Genomic DNA, 23,080 nt, shown 5'->3' with positions numbered 1-23,080 from the left:
TAGGGTTGTTCTCCAAAACTTCCCATTCAGCAGATAGTAGCAGTTGAAGCTTTCTCTGCTTTCTCAACATCTTCCATCCTTGCCCCATCCCTCATCACCAACAAAACCACCCATCATGAAATTGACAAATCCCGGCGCGGTGCCAGTGTACGTCTATTTGCCATTGGAAAAGAGAGATCCGCTGTGAAATGCTAACCATCATCGCAGATACACCGTATCTGGGCCGTCGACTGCGAGACCCCTTCCAGAATGGCTTGCCCGCCGCAGAAAGAGATCGGCCAAGTACGAGCCCGAAGAACTCAACAACTTCGAGCTCCTCCAGAACTTCGACTTCGAGGAGGCCAGCAACTGCGTCCGTGTCAGTGAAGATGGCAACTGGATCATGAGCTCCGGTACCTACAAGCCCCAGTTCCACGTCCACAACACACAGGAACTGTCGCTGTCTTTCGCTCGCCACACCAAATCCGAAAACACCACCTTCATTATGCTCAGCCAAGATTACACCAAGAGCGTACACCTCCAATCCGACCGTTCGATCGAATTCCATACCCCCATGGGATGTCACTACGAAGTCAGACTCCCGCGCTTCGGCAGAGACCTTGCATATCTCCGTCAAAGTACAGAAGTGCTCATTCCCTCTGTCGGTTTGAGTGCGGATGGTTCTGGTATGGGCGAGGTTTTCCGCCTCGATCTGGAGCGCGGCCAGTTCCTGAGGCCATGGCAGGTGGATGTGGGTGAAGATGAGCCCGGTGCTGGTCTTCAGGGAAGCATCAACGTCGGAGCTGTTAATGTCGCGGCCGTCGCCGAGTCCACACACGGTCTTTGCGCCTTCGGAACGACCGTCGGCACAGTCGAGTTCTACGATCCCCGTAGCAGGAACCGCGTTGCTGTATTGGGCGGCCAAGAGGGCGAAATCACTGCGTTGGATTACAGCAGAGACGGTCTCTCTCTTGCGCTCGGAACAGGCACGGGTATTGTTCAAGTTTTCGATCTGAGAAACCCTCGCCCGCTTATGCGGAAGGACCAGGGCATGGGTCTTCCCATCAAGAACATCATCCACTTGACGACTCCTACCGAGGAAAAGAAGCTTCTCACGGCCGATAAGAGAATCATCAAGCTCTGGGACGAACAGAGTGGCGACCTCTGGACCTCAATCGAGCCGACCGTTGACATTAATCATGTGGCGCATGTCCCCGATTCCGGCATGCTATTGACGGCAAACGAGGGCAAGCAGATGCACAGTTTCTTTATTCCCAACCTTGGCCTGGCTCCCAGGTGGTGCCATTTCCTCGACAACATGGTCCACGAAATGGAGAACGAGAAGCGTGTCGACACATACGACAACTACAAGTTCCTTACGATACCCGAACTCAAGCAGCTCAGCTTGGCTCACTTGGTTGGCAAGACCAACCTGTTGCGTCCTTATATGCACGGTTACTTTGTACATTCCAAGTTGTACGACCAGGCTCGTCTCATTGCCAATCCGTATGTCTGGGAAGAGGAGCGGGCCAAGCGCGTCAAGGAGAAGGTTGAGAAGGCTCGCGAGAGCCGTATCAGAGGTGTCAAGAAGGTCAAGGTCAACCAGAAGCTGGTTGACAAGATTGTTGATCGTTCCGACAAGAAGAAGATTGCCGCTGGCGTCTTGGGCGATTCTCGTTTCGGCAAGCTGTTCGAGGATGAGGAGTTCAAGGTCGATGAGACGTCCAGGGAGTTCAGAGCCCTCAACCCCAGCACCCAGGTTGGCGGACAAGATGTCGCAGTACAGCATGTCAAGGACGACTCTTCAGTTACCAGCAACAGTGACGATGAGAGCGATCCGGAAAGCGAGGTCGAAAGCAAGAAAAAGAAGAGCAAGAAGAGCAAGGATGACGTGGTCATGCAGGTCTCGTCGTCCAAGATTGCGGGCGGCAAGGCGAAGGATACGGCATTCGGCCAAAGAGCTCCAAGGACCGGGCGCGTCACTAAGACCCGAACGGACGTGGTCGGAGAGCAGAAGATTACGTTCGTGCCCGAGTCCAAGAAGAAGAAGCAGGCTGAACCCGAGGCTGCACCAACACGGAAGAGACATGATGGGAGGCGAAGTGCAAGCACGAACACCTTTAGACGACTGTAAAACGCCAGAAGCTTATTGGTCCAACCCTATATACTATACATGTGAAAAAGTCATGGTATCTTTCATGTCAACTCCTCCAGGCCGTGGTGAACCGGCCAAGAACATCATTGCCGTCCACGGCACACATTTCTTTCCGAATACGAGTCGCAAAGCAATAGGCTCGCGCGACCAGCGATACCCAAAATATACCCCAAGCTTGCCATTTTCGTCATCAAATGGTTCATTATATCTCAACTCGTGCTGTCTGATTTTCTCTTGCGCCACACCGGCTCACTTCCGACTGAAGTTGATGCGTGTCTTTCCTGACTTCTCCGGCTTCCCCATGCCCTTTTCCAAATCCAGATGCTCGGGTTTGATGCGCGGGGTGGGTGGCACATCATCGATCCTTACACGGCCTTTATGTTGGGATCTGGTTGATCGGAAAGATCCCTTGACCGATCTGGGGAACTCGCTGCGTCGTGGGGTCAAAGCCGTGACGACCCTCTTTGCCGACTTTCGAATGGTCTCCCTGACCTTCCACTCATTTTTCTTTGCCAGGAAGAAGAGAACTGCGCTACCGACTGTTGGAGGGAGGGTCAATATCATGTCCGGTCAGTGCAGTATTGCTGATGGGCGAGAAAGACTTACCACCGAAGATGGTGACGACACAAACAACCACAATGATGGCGATCAGACCACCTTGAGATAGCCCGACGTCGTTTGATGACGTCCCGGCCGCACCGGCGATACTTCCACTGTCTCCCATGTCTGGACCAGCACCGACGCTTCCTGGGTTCGCATCCGGCTCGTAGTTGGCGTCTGACGACATGACTGCAGTTGCTGGGGGTTCCCCTCCCTTTATATAACTGCCACTGCTGTCTCTTGTTCCAAACCAGGCCCGGCCTCGTAGTGACGTGATTATGAGATGTCGGTCTGATGTCGAAAAGGTCGATATGAACTGAGGTGAGACCACTTTATTTTTCTTTATTCTCAGTTGCGTTGCACGGCAAGCAATGAAAAGTCGAGACCGATAGGAATGCGACGCGCGACTGTCAAAGTCGGGTGATGAATGATATGACAGTGGGAAGAGGAAAGTGAATAAAAAATATGAAACGCAATCAAAGAGGAGGAGGACCAGAAAGGGAAAAAAAAAAAAAGGCGGGCGTTTGGGAGGCAATAGAGGTGGTTGTAGGGGTTGGTAGGTAGGTGGGTATGTAATTTGTATAAACGCCGGTGTTGCTTCGTGGGCTCGCGGCGGCTACTCCTACTTCCAAAAGAGGTATATGTGCGATGTTAATGGTTGATACCGTGATTCGACAGTGAGCAGTACTTAATGGAGTAGACTTAGGCCCTCTTCTTCTTCCCGCTTCCTTGAGTGGTTGCCTCCTAGAGGAGCTACCTTAGTGTATGCTTAAAAGGACCCAATGCCCCCGCTCCCTTCTCCCCGCTAGGCAAGGTACTGTGATCTGACGATGCCCAATCTTTCAATGCGGACGAAATCTTCACCTGTCGTTATAGACCCGGATAAATCGACTGTGTGCCCAGATATTTCGGCGGTGTGGAACCTAACTAGCCAATGAGGTGTCATGGAATCCCAGCGGCTCAACTACCTCTACACTACACCAGCGTTCGCTATGGTCATTCTTACAATGCGATGCTTGCCTTGAGTTGCTTCTCAAGATGAGGGAGATAGAATTCGAAGGACTAAGAGATGGTGGTGGAAATGAGGCATTTGAAGCTAAGGATGCATAGAGACAAACGCGAGGCCAAGGTCGGAGACAGCCCGTTGGAAAGTACTACTCCTAGAGCCAAAGAGTAATACAACGGGAGCTCCAAAGTCAATACCAATTAGTTGCTCTAAGTTGTCGTTAATAGAAGGCGAGGAAGGGTAGGTGACTACGCGCAAAGTTAATGCCAATTGCCAAGTTCAAGGGTCTTGGCTTCTTGGCTTGGCTTGGTGCTCAGTTTGTATGGCCCCACACCGCCGAAATATCTGGGCACACAGTCGATTTATCCGGGTCTGTCGTTATGTGACGCCGAGGTTCGCCTGCGTTTACTGTGCCTGGGCGTGCCTGGTTGAACCTGGTCAATGGTCATGCTGTCTCACTCAAATATCACCATCAACGAGTCGCCGACCGTTGCATTCGGCACTTTGTCTTTCCATTACTACATCAAAGAACGGTTTCTCGCCTTCCCGACTACATACCTAGGTGATCATCCAGCGACCAGCGGCCTGTCTTGATATTACTTGACCTCACTTAGGTATCCGTTCTCGTTGCGCCTTACCGCCGCCATTGCTTCCACTGTCTCACGTGTATAGGCAATTTCATTCAACAACAACGTCCATTGACGAAGAGAAAACACAGAAAAGAGGTCAGGCCCAGATAGTACCAGCACATAAAACTCCATGGCCCCTGTCCGCCCAAACAATTCCGCCTCCGCACTAGCGCCGTCCACTCCCAACCCATCACTGTGATCCTTTCCCCCTGGCGGCCCTGAAACAATCCAGGTACGCTAGCCAATCCAGGTCCTGATTGGCCAGAAACCCTTAAAGACTCACAACTCCCGGCGCTTGCAGACGGCCATCGTTAACCAATCGGACAAGGGCTTCGGCTTGGTTGCCGCTGTACTACTCGTACCTAGTGTCCACTATCCAACGACGTCCGGAGTGTCCAGGGGTGTGAGTGTGATATGGTGAACATGGGATGGGGGTTTTTTTTTCAATTTTTTTTTTCAATTTTTTTCTTTTTTTCCCAACGACAAGTGAACATGATATGATGATCCTGTCTCCTTTGTGCTTTTGTGTGTGTGTGTGTGTGTGTGTGTGTAAATGAAGTTGGTTGATAAATACCATGTGGGCTTGGTCACTGTGACCGTGATGGTCACTTTCACTTTCTTTTTCATGTCTCTTCTATTGCGCTACCTACCTATCCTTACCAGACAAACGGACGGGCCATTCGATAGTGCGAAGGTATATAAGGTGATGTTATGCTTCTGTTCTGTCCCGCATCAAATGTGATGCCCCCCGAGTAGTAATAGTGATTGATGCTGGTGAGTGTGGCACACATTATTCGTTACGAGGTGTCATGCGGATAGCTTGACTCTCATATGCCTTGTTCGAATGGCTTCCTCCGTGAGATGGGGTGTTATCTTCGCTCTCCTTGGTATCCCTCTTTCAACCTTTCAGTGATTTGAGGATGGCTTGATGATTGCAGCCCTGGCGGGTTGTCTTTTGTTGCGCTGTCTTTTCCCCAGAAGTCATCGACGCTTTGCCAATGAGGTTAGCATGCTATTTTACTCTTCTTTCCTCCAGCTTGGGACAATCAGGCTCACGAGAATCCAGCTCCTCGATCGCGGTCTCCGTACCTCCTCAAAAATATTAGGCCATTCCAACTAATCCAGCATGTTGACGTTGCGTCTTGAGATGATCCTAGAATGACTGAAGCACTGACGTTGTCGATGTGGGGAATTCATCCAAAAAAAAAAAAAAAAAAAAAAAAAAAAAAAAAAAAAAAAAAAAAAAGTGACACTCACCGCCGACTCGAGCAGCAGCCACAAGCGTACCCGGATATGAAACCAAAGCCTCAGCAATATTGAGCTTGTGATGTAGCCCATGAGTCGAGCCATCAGTGTTGCCAACTCATGCTTATCTTTGTGAAAGACGCGCAAAGAACAAGAGTGACCTAGATACCAATTCGAAGTGAACCCTCTTCTCTCCTAGTGACCTAAGCTACCCACGCCACGCGCTGATTTTCATATGGACTCCACACTAAAGCAAAATGAGCCACCTCTGCTCTTAGCAGTGATGCCTTGAGAAAGCGGCCATTTGTGAATGAGTGCTGTTGTCGAGGTGCTTCAAGAACTGAGTGAACTGGTCGAAACAGCACATCGGTGCTTTCGCTTCGTCGCCTACCCTCCCAATAAGCTAATAGTACAAACGGACAGGTTTGTAATCCGTGCTTTGCAGAGCATAATGCTAATGCTCCTGTCCCCTCATGAATTCGTTCTCATCTTCATCGACACAATCCTCCTTCAAAATTAACTTTTTTCCCTTCACGTACCGACCCCAAAGAAAACCCCCCTCTTACACCCTCTCACTAACCCAAATGGCACCTCTGCACCCCGCCCTAATCACCCCCGTCAACAACCAGTGCGGCTCCGCCTTCTGCGCATCATGTTCAACCGCATGATCCAGGTGCTCCAGCTCCTCATCCCGTATCCTCCTCAACGTGTTGATCAGATGCCTGAACTCTGCGCCAACCTCATACCCCTCAGCCTCCCACTCGCTCACCATCTCCAGCAGCTTACGGATCTGGGCATTATAATGGCCGCCAATCTCCGTCTCTACCGCCTCGGTGCACGCCATGGCTGCCTCCTTGCCCAGCATGGCGGTGCCCCAGCCCAAGCCCGTGGCCATGACGGACCAAAGCGGGTACAGCGCCGTGGGCCGTACGCGGTGGCGGTAGATCAGGTCGTTGAAGGTGCGCAGATGCGCCGCCTCTTGGTCGTACATGTGCTTCATGAGCGGGCGCAGCGAGGGGTCCCGGGTTACGAGAGGCGGGGTCTGGCCCGTGTAGATGAGGGTGGCGGCGAGCTCGCCGGCCTGGTTTACGCGGAGGGCGGACGAGAGGAAGGCGCGCTGCTCGGCAGTGAGGGGTTTTTTACCCTTGGAAGAACTTGTCGACGACCTGGAGTTTGGTGGTGGTGGTGCTGGGTTGGTCTCGGGGGTTGTGGAGGGGCTGTGGACATGCGAGGAGCTGGTATCAGGCGAGACGGGGGAGGAGAAGAAGCGCGCGGCGCATTGCCGGACCTGTCTGGTGGCCACGAGGGCTGGCCTGGTTGCTGGACGAAGCATGATATGGGCTGTGACGGTCTTTTCGGTCTTGCGTGTTGGAGGAAGACTTGGGACGAGTTGGTGAAAGCTGATGTTGCACGGACCGGAGGCGGTTGTTGCGACGGAGTACAGTAAGCTCGGGGGAGATGCGCCGAGGCCGAGTGAAAGACGGGACCTCGAAAGTCGGCCCACTTACAAAATCACGGCGACCTCGAACGGGAAGCTCCATCGCTGAGTGCTCCACAGGGCTGCCTGCACATGCGATGACGTTGGTCAAGCCAAGGGTCAAAAGGACGACGGGACTCAATTCAATTGGGCTTTTGCCGGGCCGGCAACGGGCCTGATCTAACCTTTGGGCGGTGTGGAACTTTTGGGCGCCTTGACCACCACCACCACTCACCAACTCCCGTCACGCCAAGCACTGCCCCTGGACGTTGAAGTTGTCCGTCAGGTCGCGCACAAGCGGGTGGAGTTCCAGGTCGCGCCGCCCAAGTTCCATAAAGTAGGTACTTACCTTACCATCAGCCTAGACCAGACCCCATTGAATTCCTATTGATAACTGCTGGACAATAGGAGTTCACCTCCCTTCTACTTATACTAACCTTTCTCTCATCCCGCTTTGGACTTTCTTGTCGCCTCACTCATTCATCGCTCCCGTCGCCGCCTCAACACCACCCGATTGCATAACGACTTTTTGATTTTGGCGCATTGTTAACCCACAATTGGGAGAACATTGTTGGTTCCGATCATATCCACCAACAAGTGTTTGGAAGAATCAGTTCGGCCCTTCACTCGACGTATCCCGACATCGCGTTCGCCATCTGCACCCGACGGTTTTCCATCGAACCCTGCTTTGCGCAGCAGCCATTGCATAGCCCTAGCGCTTACAGCCACACAGAAGCAGCTTTATAAGAACCGACAGCCCGTGACAGACAAGCGACCATGTCAGACATCGACGACGAGTTGCTCGCCCTTGCAGGCGGTGACGCCTCCGATGACAGCGGAGATGAGGCTATGGACATGAGCAGGGACGATTCCCGCTCCCCGTCACCAGAACCGAGGAAGAAGGATACGTCTACCAGGGGAACGGCCAAGAAGTCAGTGGGAAGGAAACGTGCCAGAAGCGATGACGAGTCGGAGGACGAGGGCCAGGCGTGAGTGCTTGTCTTTCTTTTCCTTCACCCAGCTCTCAGGTAGCCCTAGGGCTGCCGTTCTACATGTCACCCATGCGCCACATCGACCTCAGCCTACAGCTCGCCTTTATCAACCCCTTCTGCTCCTCCTCTTGCCTCCTTCCCTTCTTGATTCCTCTCAATCACCCCGCCCACCATGCTGCTCAAGATGATGGTCAAGGCTAAACAACTTCTCTTCGGCAGCTCTCCGCCGGGATCCCCGGACTCCCAAGCTTCTGCCCCCATGGACGAATCAGACTCAGACTCAGATGCCTCGCCGGCGAGGCGTAGTGTTGACGATGAGGTGAACCAGTACCCTGTCGACGGTCTCTTCCGCGACTACGAAGAGAAGGAGCAGATCATGGGCATGCGTGAAATCGAGAGGGAACAGATTCTGGCCGAGCGTCGAGAGGAGAATGAACGTATCCGCCAGAACCGCATGCTTCGCCAGCTGAAGGTCAACCAAGAGAAGAAGCGCAAGGCAAGCCTAGCCGAGCTCGATGATTCGTCACGCAAGACATCACGGGCTCGCACCAAGGCCGACGACAAGATGGATTCTCTCCGGCGGGCCCGGGAGGAACGCTCCAACCGCAAGGAGCAGCGAGAGCGGGAAAATGACCGTCGTAAGCGTTCGCCTTCGTACCGACGCAGCCCCGGTCGTGGTGATGATAGCGACGTGGACTGGGATGGCCCGAGCAACAAGAAGCACAGATCTCGTTCGCCAGAGAGCAGAGAAAGCCCGCCTGCTGAGCTTCGGGACTTTGAGCGTGTTCGTGTTGGCCGCAGTCGCTTTGCCGAGGTTGCTTTCTACCCCGGCTTTGATGAAGCACTCACAGGATGCTTTGTTCGCCTGAATATTGGTCCCGATCCCGACACTCGCCAGGATGTCTACCGTATGGCTCTCATTAAGGGTAAGATCATTCCCGTTAGACCCTTGTTAAGCTGAGATGTCGTTTAACGCTCGGAATGCAGGTTTCACTACCGGTAAGGCATATGCCTTGGAAGATCATCAGGGTCACCAAATGGTCGTCGATATGTATGTCAAGGCTGCCCACGGTAAAGCCGTCAGGGAGTGGCCTTTGATCACATGTTCCGACCGAAAGTTTACAGAGGTATGCGTGCCTGTTCTTTCCTCGCTTGTCATCATCTCTAATCAGACCCTCAACAGGCCGAGTACAACCGTTACAAACAAGTCTGTCTTGCCGAGGGTGTCCCCTTCCCAGACAAACAGACCCTTGTCGACAAGATCGATGACATCAACCGCCTCGTCCAGCGTACGTGGACCGAGCAGGAGCTCTCGGACAAGCTCAAGCGTCAGAACGCCCTGCAGGCCAAATTCTCTGGTGCCCAACGCGAATACCTCAAGAAGCAGCTCGACATCGCTCGCCAGGCCAACGACGAGGCCGCCATCGCCCGCTACCAGGAGCGTCTCGAGAAACTCGAGGTGCCCCGCCTTGCCTTCCGTACCTCCCTCACCAAGAAAGACGGCAAGAAGGAGCTGACCCAGCAGGAGAAGCTGGCGCTCAAAAACATGGAGAACCGCCGGCGCAATGCCGAAGAGGTCCGCAAGGCTCAGCTTCGCGAGCGTGCCAAGGCTCGTCAAATCGAGAGGAAGATTGAGCGTGGCGAGGCCGTCCAGGAGGACATGAGCCGCAGGCTCATTACCAGGCCCAAGTTCGTGCACGACTCGTCCGAGAAGGCCACGCCGAGTCCGTCCAAGGCAGGAACCCCTGCGCCGGACACGCCGTCAAAGAGCGAGTCCAAGAACAGCAACGGAGTATTGCCGCATATTGCAAAGTTGCAGGAGCAGCACAGGTTGCAACAGAAGAAGAACGGCTTGCCGGTTATTTCGGCGCCGCTGATGGACGATGAGATCATTGGCGCCATGGATCTGGGCATTGATATTGAGCTTTGATGGGAAGATCTGGGATAGTTACTTAGGGGCTCTAAGTCAATAGATAGCTCCATAAGCTTTTTGGGTCGTCTTGGCTCGGCTTTCATTTGCTTGGCGGTTATGAGCAAAAGATTGGCTGGTCAGGCTGGGAACGAAGCGTCGAAGTAAACCTAAGTCTAAAGGTATATTTGGTACGGCAAAATGATGAATAAAAGCTGTGAGAATACCTGCGTGCATGCTTGCATATACCAGTTGTGGATTCAAAGAGATAAGAAAAGTATAGCCAAGAAAAAGTCCGTGTCCTATCAGACAAATAACTAACTAGGTATATATAACAAAGAAGGTAAAATCGAAAAGAATAAACTGCCTAGGTACCAAGTATTCTGCATGCTATGATTAAAGGACATACCTCTACATACTGCCGGCGTTTGCTTGTCCTGAAAGCTTTGATAATGATGATAGTAATAAATGGCTGACGAGGAAGAATGACTCGAGAAAAGCAAGAGGTTGCCACCGAATGCTAATATGTATGTAACCCGCCAACCCAACAACGCCTTGCCATGAATACTTAAATGTTACTACATATGATGAGTCTTTATCTTCCGCCGCTCCGATTCCATGTTGTTTGCGAAGATAGGCAAAGCAAGGGTGAAATATGGCCGTAGGGAAAAGGTGTGCGAAGGGGGTAGAACAGGATGACGCAGGTATGTGAAGCCCACAACCGTGGAACAACGCAGCAGACAAGCATATTTAGTTACTAGAGAAACACTGTGGTTAGCACCCATCCTAACTTGCACTTATACAAGTCGTTTTCGGAAGGAAAAGAAAAGAAAAGAAAAGAAAACTTACTAAATCTGCAACGGTGCCACTTGATCAACCTGGAACAACCAATTCCCGTTGTTCTCCTCCGTGACCAGCCAGTCATAAGGAAACTGGACCAGCGTTCCCTGGGTCAACCTGAGCGTCTCCTCGGCCTCTGCCGGGTTTAGAGTCTGAGCGTCGAATGGATTATACCCGCGCTTACTACGGCCAGTGTTCGCCCTACGACGCTGCTGCCTGGTGGATGCGGCTGGTTTGACATTAGCACCATTAGTGCCCGTGGCGGATGCGGTTGCTGTGTTGTCGGAGGATACTGCGGCGCCGTTGCCGTTGGCAATGTTGGGGGCTGCGTTGCTGTTGTCGGCTATGGTGGTGGTGGAGCCGCCGCTGGCTGAGGTTGGGGGAGGGTTAGGATCTTGGTTGTTGGAGAAGGTGGCGTGTCGCTCCTTGTTGTTGGTGATGCTGGCGCTCAGGAAGTCTCCAGACGCCCTGGTATCATCGTGGTTCGAATCAGCGCTGTCTTTGGGTGTTGCTGTGGGTGGGCGTTCGCCGGGGTTCTGCGACGCCGTCAACATCGCACCCTTCTCAGCATCGAGTGGGAAGGTCTGAGCCTTGCGTGTGTGGTCCTTCGTGGCCCCCTTCTCGTCCAACGTAGTAGTTGAGCCTGTGCGTTCCCGAGCTCCCTTGTCACCACCGCCGCTGAGCTTGGAGACAGGAGTGACTAGCTTCTCCGTCAAGCTCTTGGTGAGTTGAGCTGGGCCCGGTGCGCTGATACCGGCTCCAGCACTGGTTTGCGCATGCTCAGCGGTCACTCCGTTCTTCTCATTGACTTCCTCGCTTGCCTTGCCACCTTCAAACTGCTTCTTGAACTCCCGCTCGTTAGCCTTGAACTCCTTGTACTCGGCCCAGTTCGTTACTGCAGAATCGGGCATGACATGGAAGACGCGGCGGTAGATCTTGGTGTTGTTCTCAGCAACACGAGACCAAACATCCTCATAGAAACTTGGATTAAGAGGATCACGCATGCAGTCTTTGTCAATGTTGGCCAGCTCAATGTTCATGGCGATCTGGCTGTGAGACAGTGTCCCGTTTGCTGTAATCTGAACAGGCGGTCCACCAATATCAGTATCGTCAACAACAGGCAGGACAGGCAACTGATTGGCTCTGGGAAGACCAAGCTGCTCCGTAGTCCGTCTGTTGAACGGTGGCATTGGCGGCATGTGCTCATTGCCGATGCTTTCAGAAAGAGACGCAGCATCATGAGGCCGGGTGCGAAGCTCATGAGACTCATGCGGGCTGTCCAGCGTACCCTTGCCCTCCGCAGAGATGTCGTGAACCAGCACTTCACGGCCATTCACCACGACAGAGTCTCTGCCCTCATCAATACCTTGCATTTGAGCAAGCTTCCAATGATCAGGACCCAATCCTTCCACATCCCTCCTGTGCCTTTCACCGGCATGCACATGCTCCTGGTCTTCTCTGCCGGCAACGGATTTGCCCTTAGAGTCTGGCCTTGGGAGTTCCTGCATTTCAACGTCATGATTGAAACTATGCGCTCTATGACGAGGGAGTTGCGGCGGCGGCGGCGTGCTAGGTAGAATATGAGACGACATATGAGATGACCTCCGTCTCCTGGACGAGCTTTCTGGGACCATGGAATCTTCCGAGTCGTCAGTGAAGTCGCGATGTTCCAAGTTCGGGTGCTCCATGTGGTGTTCCGTGCGTTGTTCCATCTTAGCTCTTGCCTCAGCCTCGTCAAGCTCTGCTTGACGTTCTTCCTCTTGGATCTCATCGACATCCAAGCCCAAGTGTTCCCTCATCAGTCGGAGACGCAGGGTGTGAGCAAAACGACCAACCTGGTAAGGCTTCCCACCCATGGTAGACCAGATCATGTCAGTGTCACGAACAACGGCCGCGCATTCCGAATCACGATTGCCAAGCATAGACCGCTCATTGATGTTGGCTGATCCGATCAAGGCAATACGGTCATCGACAATGATACACTTGGCGTGGATATAGAGTTGTTCGGTCGTCAGAGAGTTGTTCTTGAGTTTACCCCATTGACGCAGACTAAAGAACTGGATGTAGTCCTCCGGGTTGATGCCGGCAGCCCTAAGACGGCCAAAGATGGAGTGTTCTCCGCGGCAGATACTCCGATACTGACATTGGAGAATCAAGCGAACACTGGTTCCGTCCTGGTCATTGACCTCGTTTTGGAAACCTGGCATCAGGGGAATAATAATGACTGCGCGCCAGTCCTCGCCCTTTTCGTGCGCACGGATAGCGCGCTCAACCAGAGCATCGCCGATATGATTGACGATTTTCACGTTCAATGTTTCTGTGCTGGTCACGAAGAACTGGTTCTCCATGTACACAAAGTGATCAGACTCTTCGATCATCTTGACATATGCTGACTGGATGCTGTGTTCGGTCTCATCGATACCGATCGACCACGTGGATGCTGAACGGAGCATTTGTACCTCGCAAGTTCCATTGAGGCCTGCGGCCTCGAGTTCCTCTCTGCTGCAGTCAGGAGGTGGCAGCAAGAATGGTGTAGGCCGTGTTGGCTTACGGCCACGTCTCACATAATTCCATCTCTGAACGAAGTGGCGGGTAAGATCTCTGGCTGGCTGGCCAACAACCTGCATGGCGATATCATGCCACGGCATTCTGGGAACCTTGGACCGGTCATACATCTCCTCATATGGCTCATGGAGCCTGACAAAGTCCTGGACACGAGGATTCGAGTAATCCTTTCCCGGGAACATTTGACAATGCTCTGCATCCTTGGGTAAATTGTACGAATCAGGCTCGAATCCAGTGGGTTTGTCATCGGTCACTGGATGCTGGGGCGTGTCCCATCGGCCGAAACACAGATCGATACCGCCCACAAATGCAATATCGTGGTCGACTATGACCAGCTTTTCATGGTGAGCGAAGAAGAACTGGTTCTTCTTGAACTGGTTAGGTGATCTTTGAACGAAAATGTTAGGATGGAGGTTCAGCAGGGAAAACTTGGTGTACTCCGAGTCAATGGGAACTGCGGCTTCGACATTTCGATAGACAATGACAAAAATCTTGACACCTTCCTGTGCCTTTCTCTGGAGTAGACGATCCAGACGCCATTTTTGACTGATACAAGCGGGCCGCCTCATGTACAATTCTGGGCTCAGCCACCAGTCGTGAATGTAGATAACGTCCTTGGCCATACTGATGGCTCTTGAGACGTTCCACATGTAGTCCCGACCGTCGACCAGCCATTGGGCGAACACGCCAGTTCGAACAGGCGCATAGCTTCCAAAGCGATTCCGCTGATGCCATGGTGTAGTTTTGAGCATCTCCAAAATGGATTCCTCGAACTGCTGTATCAGATGCTGGCTGGAGGAGAAGAGCTTGATCTTCCTCTCGGATGACACGATCTTGAGTGTATGGTGGTTGGAGGACTTGGACTTCTTGGCCGTGGTCGGGTCGAAATTTTCGAGGTCTTCCTCATTTTCATTGCCGTTTGCTGTGAGGTGCTTGTTCTTGTCCTTCTTAGAAACAATGTTGAATTTGGGGTCAACAAGATAAACGTCGTAGATGTTCATGTTTTCCGGCGATTCGACACAGACGATATAACTCTGACGAACAAGGAACCACTTCTTGCTGTGCCTCGCAATAACCTTGCCCGGTGTCAGGACCCGCCGGAAATCGAGCCCTTTGGAGGACTGGATGTGGAGGTAACATTCCTTGCCGTGATAACTTCCCTCGGCAGCAAGGCGAACTCCAAGAGCAGAAAGCTCCAAAAATCGACAAAGTCGGTTACTGTCTGCCCGGAACATGAGCCAACGAACCATCTCTTGCAGATACTTTTCCAGGATTCTCTGCTGCTGTTCGATATACTTTTTCTTCTTGGCGGCGGCGTCAAGAGCTATTTGATTCAGATCACCCTTTGAGCCTATGGCCGAGTTCTTGCGGCGCCCACCAAAAGCACCCATGCGAGACTTCTTTTTCCGTACCTGCGGCCTGCCATTTTCATCAACATCAGTGCCCTCAACAGCTGTTTCCCCGGCCGTGGCCTCGCCGGCGGGATCTTCGACTATACGAGGGGGGTCAAGTGATTCTTGTTCCTCGTCGTCCTCCAAGCCTCTTACTGCGCGCAAATAAGGGAAAGCCGAGATGGGGAAATTTGGCTGTTTGGGCCGAACACCGCCCTCTGGCCGATGTATCAACAGCTTGTCTTTAGGGGGGTTGATCTTGTATTTGAAGTGGAGGTTCATGATCTCCTTTATGTGACGTTTGACCGTCCACTTCATCTGGCTGGGACCGCTTCCGTACTCAAGCTCAATGGTAAAGAGCACATGTCTCTCGCTATCCTTGCCGGGAAGAGGTGCACTGTCCTTGATTCGGAGTCTTAGCTGTTCAAGAAGGACGGGGATTCTTTTGTTTCCATGTTCGTCGCGCTGGATCATGCTGGCAAACATCAAGACAGCCGGTGTAACTGCGGTAAGTTCGGCCATGAGCTCGGCAGATTTGAAATAGTCGTATTGGTCGTCCCTCTTCTGTCGCAACAGCCGCAATGTGCTCTTGACTTGACGCCATTTCTGAGCACCAAAAGTTGCAGCCCTGTCCGTGCCGAAAAAGGGCCTCCTCGGGGTGGCATCACCGTCAGAAACCCCGCCGCCGAGGTTGGAGAAGCGCCGAAGATGCTGACCGATCCTACTGGGAGATTCGAGTTCGTCGCCCTCACCATCCGGCCGATTCGACATCCACAGATTCGTCCTTCTGTTGATGCGCTGTCTGGCAATATGATCCCTACCTTCACCCTCGGAAAGACCTCCACGGTCTCCAATATCTGAGAACGTGGAACGGCGGATAAAGCCGAAGCGGGCATGGCCACCGGGTGTAGTCGGCTCTTGCTCGATTCGAGGCGTGTTGGGGGTCGAGAACGATTCGAACTTTGGTCGTCGAATCCGTCTCTTTTTCTTTTGTCGAATCTGTGACTCACCCACCCTCTCATCGGCAGTCTCCTCTGCGTCGGCGTCTTCGTCGCTACGGTCGTCGACTGACCGGGCTTGACGATGGCGTGACACGGTTGGGGAGCTAGCTGTAGAGTTAATTTCGGGAGGGTAACTTGGAGACTTGAAGGTCTGCGAGGCGCTGGGGCCGGCGAGCTCCTTCAACTTGGTCATGAAGCTGGACCCTCGAATCCTGTTCATGGTATCTTTGGTGTCCCATGAGGCATGGCGCTCGTGGTGTATGACGGGTGGGGGTTCGAGAACGACATCGTTGTTGGCAAACTGTACGCTGCGCTCGGAGTAGGGCACATCGGAAGGGCCTGTGCCAGCTGTCGGAAGGGTCGAGGGCACGGAGGAGCGAGTAGTGGTTTCGTTGACATCTTGGAGCGGCAGCCAGGCGGGTGGGTCTTGATCGGGTACAGGGGAGACACCGTCGTTGTGTGGCTGGCCTCCGTTTAGGTAGTCCGAGGCGGACGGGCTTTCGTTAGCTCTCGGTGTCTTCGGAGAGCTCGCCTTAGTGGCGAAGTCGAACTGGTCGGAGCCGATGGGCGACGGAACGCCAAACACTTGGGCCTGAGTGATTGTCGGTAGTTCCTCGAGGGTCCCTGATTGCAGAACACTCTCTTTGCGCGACTGTGTTGGCACAGGCAGACTGGCCGAACTGGATCGGGTCGGGTCGGCCATGGCAGACGATGGGCGGTTGACGGTTGGTCAGCCTACCGGGGGACTGGTGAAGTATGCTGTTGCTGTTGCTGTTGCTGTTGTTGTCCTTGATGCTGGGAGATGTGGACAGTATCTTGAGAGAAGAAGGGGTAGGATCCTCGGTAGCGAAACATGCCGCGGCTCACAAGTAACGGTAGAAATGGTCACGCTCGTGGAAAGCGGGTTGACTCTCCAGGGGCTCGAAGACGGCGGTCAACTTTTTGAATAATGGGAATTGCTAATCGGAACGAGCCAACGACCGGGAAAAGAGCGGCAGAGTGGTTCCAATCGGGCCAACAAGGTCGGTGAAAGAAGATGGAGACGGTGGCGTGGCTACCTTGAACAGTATGAAGTACCTCCCAAGGTGGAAGTTCGCAGATACAGTCGGTTTTAGGGGGAGGTCGAAGTAGTGTAGAGAAAGCAAGATGAGGTGACGTTGGAGATTGAAGCAAGGTGTAAACTGTTAGAGTAGTAGTACTCTACTTACTAGTACACAGCGGGCATCCCCGTACAAGGAAAAGGTAGACGCGAAAAGGGGCAGGAGAGAGGTCAAACTTGGAAGTTGTTGTTTATTGGCCGCGCCCGTCTGTTACTGTTACTGTTACTGTTACTGTTACTACCTGTATCGTCCGGTACGGTAACTGTCCGTTGTACCTGCGTAGTAAGGTTGGAATGAGAGAACCAAGAGCAACCTGGAATAATTTGTTTTTTTCATTATTCGGTCAACTACTCTCTCCACCTCAGAGTTCTGCCTGATCTCTTGACCGTCACCTTTCTTCTACGTCAACGTTCCCCGTCATGTGGAGGGGTAAAACGTGCAAGACGCCTGCCTGCGTGTGTCGGGTGTTTGTCAAAGTGGTGAGACGAAGGATCCCGTCCCGTCACGTTGCAAGGTACTTACCTAGGTAGCGCAATGCTCCGCTACAGTAACCAAGTGGAAAGGCGCTGAAGGAGCCCCCCGTCGCACCTGGACTGCCCTGCTGGAAAATGGGGTTTTGTCATTTTAGGTTGGGGTGCTTGGACATGCAGGCATGGACGGCCCTTAACGAATTACAGAAGCTATACCCGACAGGGTTAGCAATCCCGGGTCCTGGAACTGCTAGATCCAGCCGACGGGAGCCAGCCACGAGATAGGTGGATGGAGACGATGGATCATTGGATGTCTCTGGTAGAGAGAGGTACCTCTACCGGCCCAGGTTAGGTGCCCCTCTCCGATCATGCTGCTAGCAGCTGACAGCGGGCGTCACTGTAGGTAGAGGTAGGTAGCGTTTGGTGATTTCCCGTCCCTTGTAGCGTTCGCAGGGGCACGGCAGCTACCTGGGTTCCATCTCCTCCCGTTTCTGTCGCGTCGACGCGGGAATCTTAGCGTAGTAGTGGTGGGCAACGTGCTGCAATCCAATGTGGGGAACTACCGGGCGTGCTCTGCTGACGTCCTTCCATATGTTTACCGATGTTCCCTCCGCTTTTGTCCCAATTGCAACAATTTCCGCCTGGAGGTCTCGCGCCTCGTTAATGCCACCACCATGCCCAGGTACGCGTCCCTCATCCCAGCACCCAACATATCGTGACTAACCGGCAAACAGAGAAATAATAACCATCCAGGCCGGCCAGTGCGGCAACAGCAGTGAGTGCCCAATTCAACCCGACGAGGAGGCAGTCGACCTTCACCCAGTCTTGCGCCTCGACATCCGGCAGCTGGACGCGCAGTTTCTGCTAACATTCTCAAGTCGGAAGCCAGTTCTGGCAGCAGCTTTGTCTGGAGCATGGCATCAGCCAGGACGGAACCATCGAGGACTTTGCGACCGAAGGCGGCGACCGTAAAGATGTCTTCTTTTACCAGAGCGACGATACGCGATACATTCCCCGGTCCATCCTGATCGATCTCGAACCCAGAGTCATCAATACCATCCAGACCGGACCATACCGGAACATATACAACCCAGAAAACTTCTACGTGGGCAAGAGCGGACTTGGTGCGGGTAACAACTGGGGTGATGGTTACCAAACAGGCGAGCAGGTACATGAGGAGATCATGGAGATGATTGAGCGCGAAGCCGACGGCAGCGACTCCCTCGAGGGCTTCATGATGTTACACTCCATCGCCGGCGGCACAGGATCAGGCCTGGGTTCTTTCCTACTCGAGCGACTGAACGACCGCTTCCCCAAGAAGATCATCCAGACATATTCGGTATTTCCCGACACGACCAGCGCCGGCGATGTTGTCGTGCACCCCTACAACAGTTTACTTGCCATGAGGAGGTTAACGCAAAACGCCGACTCGGTAGTGGTGCTTGACAACGGCGCCTTGTCACACATTGCCGCCGACAGACTACACGTACAAGAGCCATCCTTCCAACAGACGAATCAGCTCGTATCGACCGTCATGTCCGCCAGCACAACCACCCTTCGATACCCCGGCTACATGCACAACGACCTGGTCAGCATTCTCGCGTCCTTGATTCCGACTCCTCGATGCCACTTCTTGATGACGTCGTACACGCCCTTCACTGGCGACCAGGTAGAGCAGGCAAAGACGGTGCGCAAAACGACGGTTCTCGACGTCATGAGACGATTGCTGCAGCCCAAGAATCGCATGGTGTCTACTGTACCCGGCAAGAAGAGCTGCTACATTTCCATCCTGAACGTCATCCAGGGCGACGTGGACCCAACCGATGTGCACAAGAGTCTGCTCCGTATTAGGGAACGTCGTCTTGCTACATTCATTCCTTGGGGTCCCGCTAGCATCCAGGTGGCACTGACCAAGAGGAGTCCCTACGTGACTATGGCACATCGTGTCAGTGGTTTGATGTTGGCAAACCATACTAGTATTGCTACGGTATGTCAACTGCTGCTGTGTTGGCTAGATAGATGATCAAACTGACATTTCTTCACACAGCTCTTCAAGCGTATCGTTAGGCAGTACGATGGCATGCGGAAGCGCAACGCCTTTATGGAAGCCTACAAAAAGACGGCGCCGTTTTCTGAAAACCTCAACGAGTTTGACGAAGCCAGGGAGGTCGTCATGGACCTTATTGCCGATTACGAGGCTGCCGAAGACGCCAATTATCTCAACCCCGAGCTTGGCGAAAACGCGTCGGCTGACACGGACAAGAGAATGGCTTGAGTCTTAGCCGGACAGATGATGGCCAGCTGGGGGCCTTTTGTTTTGCGACTATACCTGGGATCCTTTAAAGACAGCTGGTATCCCTCTTTTTCTCTTCTTTTTTTTTTTTTTCTTAACTAGGCTGACGCGATATCACGACCAGATTGTTGTTCGCAGGCGTTATTGGGCGGGAGGGAAAACCAGGAGAAAGGTGTTGGCGCGCGTTTTCTGTATCGTTTGGCATGTTGTCGATAGATTGCAGCAGCTCTTTGACCACTGAGGCTATGGAAATACCACTTGTCTTCAAACCCCAAAATGCATGCACGCGCGACCTCAGCTTGGGCTTCATAAAGGACCCCAAGGTGATAAGTACTCAACCAACTGACAAGTGGCTGCGTGGTCGAGCGGCGTGGTGCGCTGAGCTCTCTTTGCACAAGGAGGGTAGTGCACCACATGCTGGGGGGGGGGCCCTCGCCGCCGTAGGTGACCCAACGGGGACCTAAATGGCGGGGGAGAACCTCCCTGGAAGCACTGTAAGCTGGCGTCTTCCGGCTATGCAAAATAGGGCTCTTCTACTCCCTTCCAGTTGAACGTGACGTCAGCCGTTCGATTCCAGCTCTTGTCCTCTCTCTTTTTTTTACTTTTTTTTTTTTACTTTTTCTGTTTCTTGGTTGTGTTTCATTGTCAGTGGGTGCTGCGATCAATATCGTTATGGTCCTCTGCAGGAAGCTATATAGATGCAGATGAAGCTATCACCACATCTTGGCACTCCTTAGCGTATTTAGACAAAATATTGAGACAGGGATGGCATTGACTGCTTTTAGTCTCAATCAGGAACCCAAGGACGGTGATAGGCGTATCTCCCTACCAACACTTCAGGGTGAAGATGACCTCATCAAGATTTGGCAAAATACATCAGATGCACTGCGCTCAATGCAGATTACCGCGAGAATTCGAGATGCACGGATTTCAAACGACATGGTCATCCAGCGCGGGAGGGGAGGAGTAGGAGTCCTTCCCAGAAGTCCCTTGAGCTTCCCTGTTGCTCCAACTTCCCCAGGAAGAAAACATGCCTTGACCAATGGAAAGCTAGCTCTTTTCAATCCTCAAATCCCCAGCCTTATTCGACGCCACAAAGTGGGTCACTTTATGGAGGCAAATGCTCGGGATAACTTGGCTAAGCCGCAGCATCACTGTAACTAACTGAAGTCCCGTCGCTGAGGGGAGTCGGAGGCTCGCTGTGTAACCGCAGACTGGGTGGGACGACGTCGATACTATCATTGCGAGCCCCGTTCCGGACCCTCTTCGCCCTCGCTCCTTTCCCCAGGTACCTAGACCTCGCTCCTTTTGCGACAATTGATATTTTCAACATGATGTCTTCTGTGAGGACAGGCGCCTCGATGGCTCTTAGAGGTGGGTGATGCCTGTGTTTTGTTTTCTGAATGCGACGGAGAGTCAGCGCGCGAGTCATTCGACAGCTCCATCACGAAATCCCCACGGCGACGAACTCCAGCTGACGATAAACCAACTATCCACAGCCCGGCCGACTGCCCAAATCGTTCCCTTCCGTGCGGCCGCTGTCGCTTCCATCTCCTCGTCCTCCCGCAAGGACGCCACGGGTGCCGTCGCCCCGGCGGGCGCACAGCACGGCATCGCCAGGCGCGAGCGCAGAGAGGTTCCTCTTCCCAGCCAGGAGGGCACCAAGGGCGCCGTTCAATATGCTCTGTACGTTACACGTTCCGAGGGCTCCACGAACTCCACATCCGCTCTTGACATCCGGACAAGGATATATCCCCTATGCCCTCTCCACAACAACACAAGCAACAAGGACATGCCACTAACACACATTCAAATATAGCACAACCCTCGACAGCATCGTCAACTGGGCCCGCCAATCCTCTCTCTGGCCCATGACCTTCGGCCTCGCCTGCTGTGCCGTCGAGATGATGCACCTCTCAACCCCGCGGTACGATCAAGATCGTTTGGGCATCATCTTCCGTGCCTCGCCCCGCCAGTCGGACGTCATGATTGTGGCGGGCACCCTGACCAACAAGATGGCGCCCGCCCTGCGCCAGGTGTACGACCAGATGCCCGATCCGCGTTGGGTCATCAGCATGGGCTCGTGCGCCAACGGCGGCGGCTACTACCACTACTCGTACAGCGTCGTGCGCGGCTGCGACCGGATTGTCCCTGTTGACATCTACGTCCCGGGGTGCCCGCCTACTAGTGAAGCGCTCATGTATGGCATTTTCCAGTTGCAGAGGAAGATGCGGAATACGAAGATTACGAGGATGTGGTATCGCAAGTAGAGAGCGTTACTACTGCTTGGCACTTGCTTGTCGTGGTCATGGGAGGGGGGTTAGACTTTGGGGTGAGTGGTAGCGCCAAGAAAGGATCGATGAAAGAAGAAGATTGAGTGGTGGTAAAAACCGGAAAGACAGCACGGTTAGATTTCATGGACGAACGGAAGAGCTCGAGAACAACGGCTCACAAGAAGGAACTTCAGTGGAAATTAGACAAGATGTATTATGCTCAGAGTTTGCGTCTTGCTTTTTCTCCCTTATCCGTTCAAAGCTCATCATGAGCTGGAAAAGTGTCGGCCAGTTGTACTTTGTTTTGCTTCAAGACGTGTGACTGTGTACTTTTGCTGTATATGCTCGAGTCAGTTGGCAAGTGAGACGAGGGCCAGAAAACGACCCATTGTTCGACTGTAAAGTCCTCATAAGAGACTCAAGTAGCCAATCCTTGCTATGAAAACAAGGAGAGATTTTCGAAACACATATGTCCTTGGCCCTCCCAAACAAGTCATCGTGATCGAGAGGGGACTGCAAATGGTCTGTCGTATATGGGTATGTATTCACATCTCCGGACCGTCTTCGAGAAGTCAATGGCTCACGAGCTGTTCCCCAGAACTAGTATATCTATGTGATTACCCCTTCAATTTTGGGTACATGCTCATAAATCCAAAAATGAACAAACTATATCAAGAAGCCAGTGGTGGATTGCAGAGGTGGACGCGGATGATGGATGTAGAATGATACCAAACATAGTCTGGACAGTTCGTCTGGCACTAGGTCTTATTAGGGCGGACGAAGAAGACGGTTTCAAACAGAATAAGAGGTAGTGTACAACATGCTTAACTGTCTCTTCATGGTCTCTTCAGCCTCGGGTTATCCCCTTTTCACTTCTCTCTTCACTTCTCTCTTCACTTCTCTCTTCACTTCTCTCTTCACTTCTCTCTTCACTTCTCTCTTCACTTCTTCTTAATCAACCAAAACCTGAGGTCCGGGGTACAGATAGCCTTGAACAAGGTAGAGGGAACTTTTTCCTTTTTCCTTTTTTTTTGTTTCTTTTTTTTTCCTTTTATTTTTTTTCTTTCTTTTCTTTTCTTTTTTTTTTTTTTTTTTTTTTTTTTTTTTTTTTTTTTTTTTTTTTTTTTTTTTTTTTGATAAAGGGCAAGCTAGTAG

At 52.7% G+C, this 23,080-nt stretch overlaps 7 protein-coding genes across 8 annotated transcripts; 4 read left to right on the top strand and 3 right to left on the bottom strand.

The window, feature by feature from the left end:
• Positions 1-8: 8 nt before the first annotated feature.
• On the top strand, positions 9-2,528 carry NCU03961 (WD repeat protein). Its single transcript, XM_952507.2, has 2 exons — positions 9-147; positions 208-2,528. The coding sequence occupies exons 1-2, from the start codon at positions 116-118 to the stop codon at positions 2,111-2,113; spliced, it is 1,938 nt and encodes a 645-aa protein (XP_957600.1). The 5' UTR covers positions 9-115; the 3' UTR covers positions 2,114-2,528.
• On the bottom strand, positions 2,102-3,441 carry NCU03960 (hypothetical protein). The gene is made up of 2 exons (XM_952506.2): positions 2,741-3,441; positions 2,102-2,673 (listed from the first exon to the last, which is right to left on the bottom strand). Exons 1-2 carry the CDS (start codon positions 2,919-2,921, stop codon positions 2,384-2,386), a joined length of 471 nt encoding a protein of 156 aa, XP_957599.1. The 5' UTR covers positions 2,922-3,441; the 3' UTR covers positions 2,102-2,383.
• A 2,227-nt stretch (positions 3,442-5,668) lies between these two features.
• On the bottom strand, positions 5,669-7,221 carry NCU03957 (COQ7). Its single transcript, XM_952503.3, has one exon. It carries the CDS (start codon positions 6,945-6,947, stop codon positions 6,177-6,179), a length of 771 nt encoding a protein of 256 aa, XP_957596.1. The 5' UTR covers positions 6,948-7,221; the 3' UTR covers positions 5,669-6,176.
• A 117-nt stretch (positions 7,222-7,338) lies between these two features.
• Positions 7,339-10,289, top strand: NCU03956 (hypothetical protein). The gene is made up of 5 exons (XM_952502.2): positions 7,339-7,428; positions 7,500-8,080; positions 8,303-9,009; positions 9,071-9,210; positions 9,267-10,289. The coding sequence occupies exons 2-5, from the start codon at positions 7,869-7,871 to the stop codon at positions 10,011-10,013; spliced, it is 1,806 nt and encodes a 601-aa protein (XP_957595.1). The 5' UTR covers positions 7,339-7,428; positions 7,500-7,868; the 3' UTR covers positions 10,014-10,289.
• Positions 10,188-17,016, bottom strand: NCU03955 (phospholipase D1). The gene is made up of 2 exons (XM_952501.3): positions 10,842-17,016; positions 10,188-10,749 (listed from the first exon to the last, which is right to left on the bottom strand). The coding sequence occupies exons 1-2, from the start codon at positions 16,490-16,492 to the stop codon at positions 10,743-10,745; spliced, it is 5,658 nt and encodes a 1,885-aa protein (XP_957594.3). The 5' UTR covers positions 16,493-17,016; the 3' UTR covers positions 10,188-10,742.
• Positions 17,017-17,886: 870 nt separating this feature from the next.
• Positions 17,887-20,371, top strand: tbg. 2 transcript variants are annotated; one of them, XM_011396588.1, is made up of 5 exons: positions 18,003-18,041; positions 18,094-18,134; positions 18,238-19,346; positions 19,407-19,711; positions 19,777-20,371. In XM_011396588.1, the coding sequence occupies exons 1-4, from the start codon at positions 18,034-18,036 to the stop codon at positions 19,632-19,634; spliced, it is 1,386 nt and encodes a 461-aa protein (XP_011394890.1). In that variant the 5' UTR covers positions 18,003-18,033; the 3' UTR covers positions 19,635-19,711; positions 19,777-20,371. The 2 variants fall into 2 exon arrangements, with proteins under 2 accessions (XP_011394889.1, XP_011394890.1); XM_011396587.1 differs by having other exon boundaries at positions 17,887-18,041; positions 19,407-20,371.
• A 434-nt stretch (positions 20,372-20,805) lies between these two features.
• On the top strand, positions 20,806-22,404 carry nuo19.3 (NADH:ubiquinone oxidoreductase 19.3). Its single transcript, XM_952499.3, has 3 exons — positions 20,806-21,026; positions 21,152-21,338; positions 21,472-22,404. Exons 1-3 carry the CDS (start codon positions 20,984-20,986, stop codon positions 21,920-21,922), a joined length of 681 nt encoding a protein of 226 aa, XP_957592.1. The 5' UTR covers positions 20,806-20,983; the 3' UTR covers positions 21,923-22,404.
• Positions 22,405-23,080: the final 676 nt, after the last annotated feature.

Source organism: Neurospora crassa, linkage group VI (assembly GCF_000182925.2).
Source record: "Neurospora crassa OR74A linkage group VI, whole genome shotgun sequence".
Taxonomy (NCBI): Eukaryota; Fungi; Ascomycota; class Sordariomycetes; order Sordariales; family Sordariaceae; genus Neurospora; species Neurospora crassa.
The sequence above is the reverse complement of the archived record's forward strand: the minus strand, read 5'-3'. Positions and strand labels throughout refer to the sequence as shown.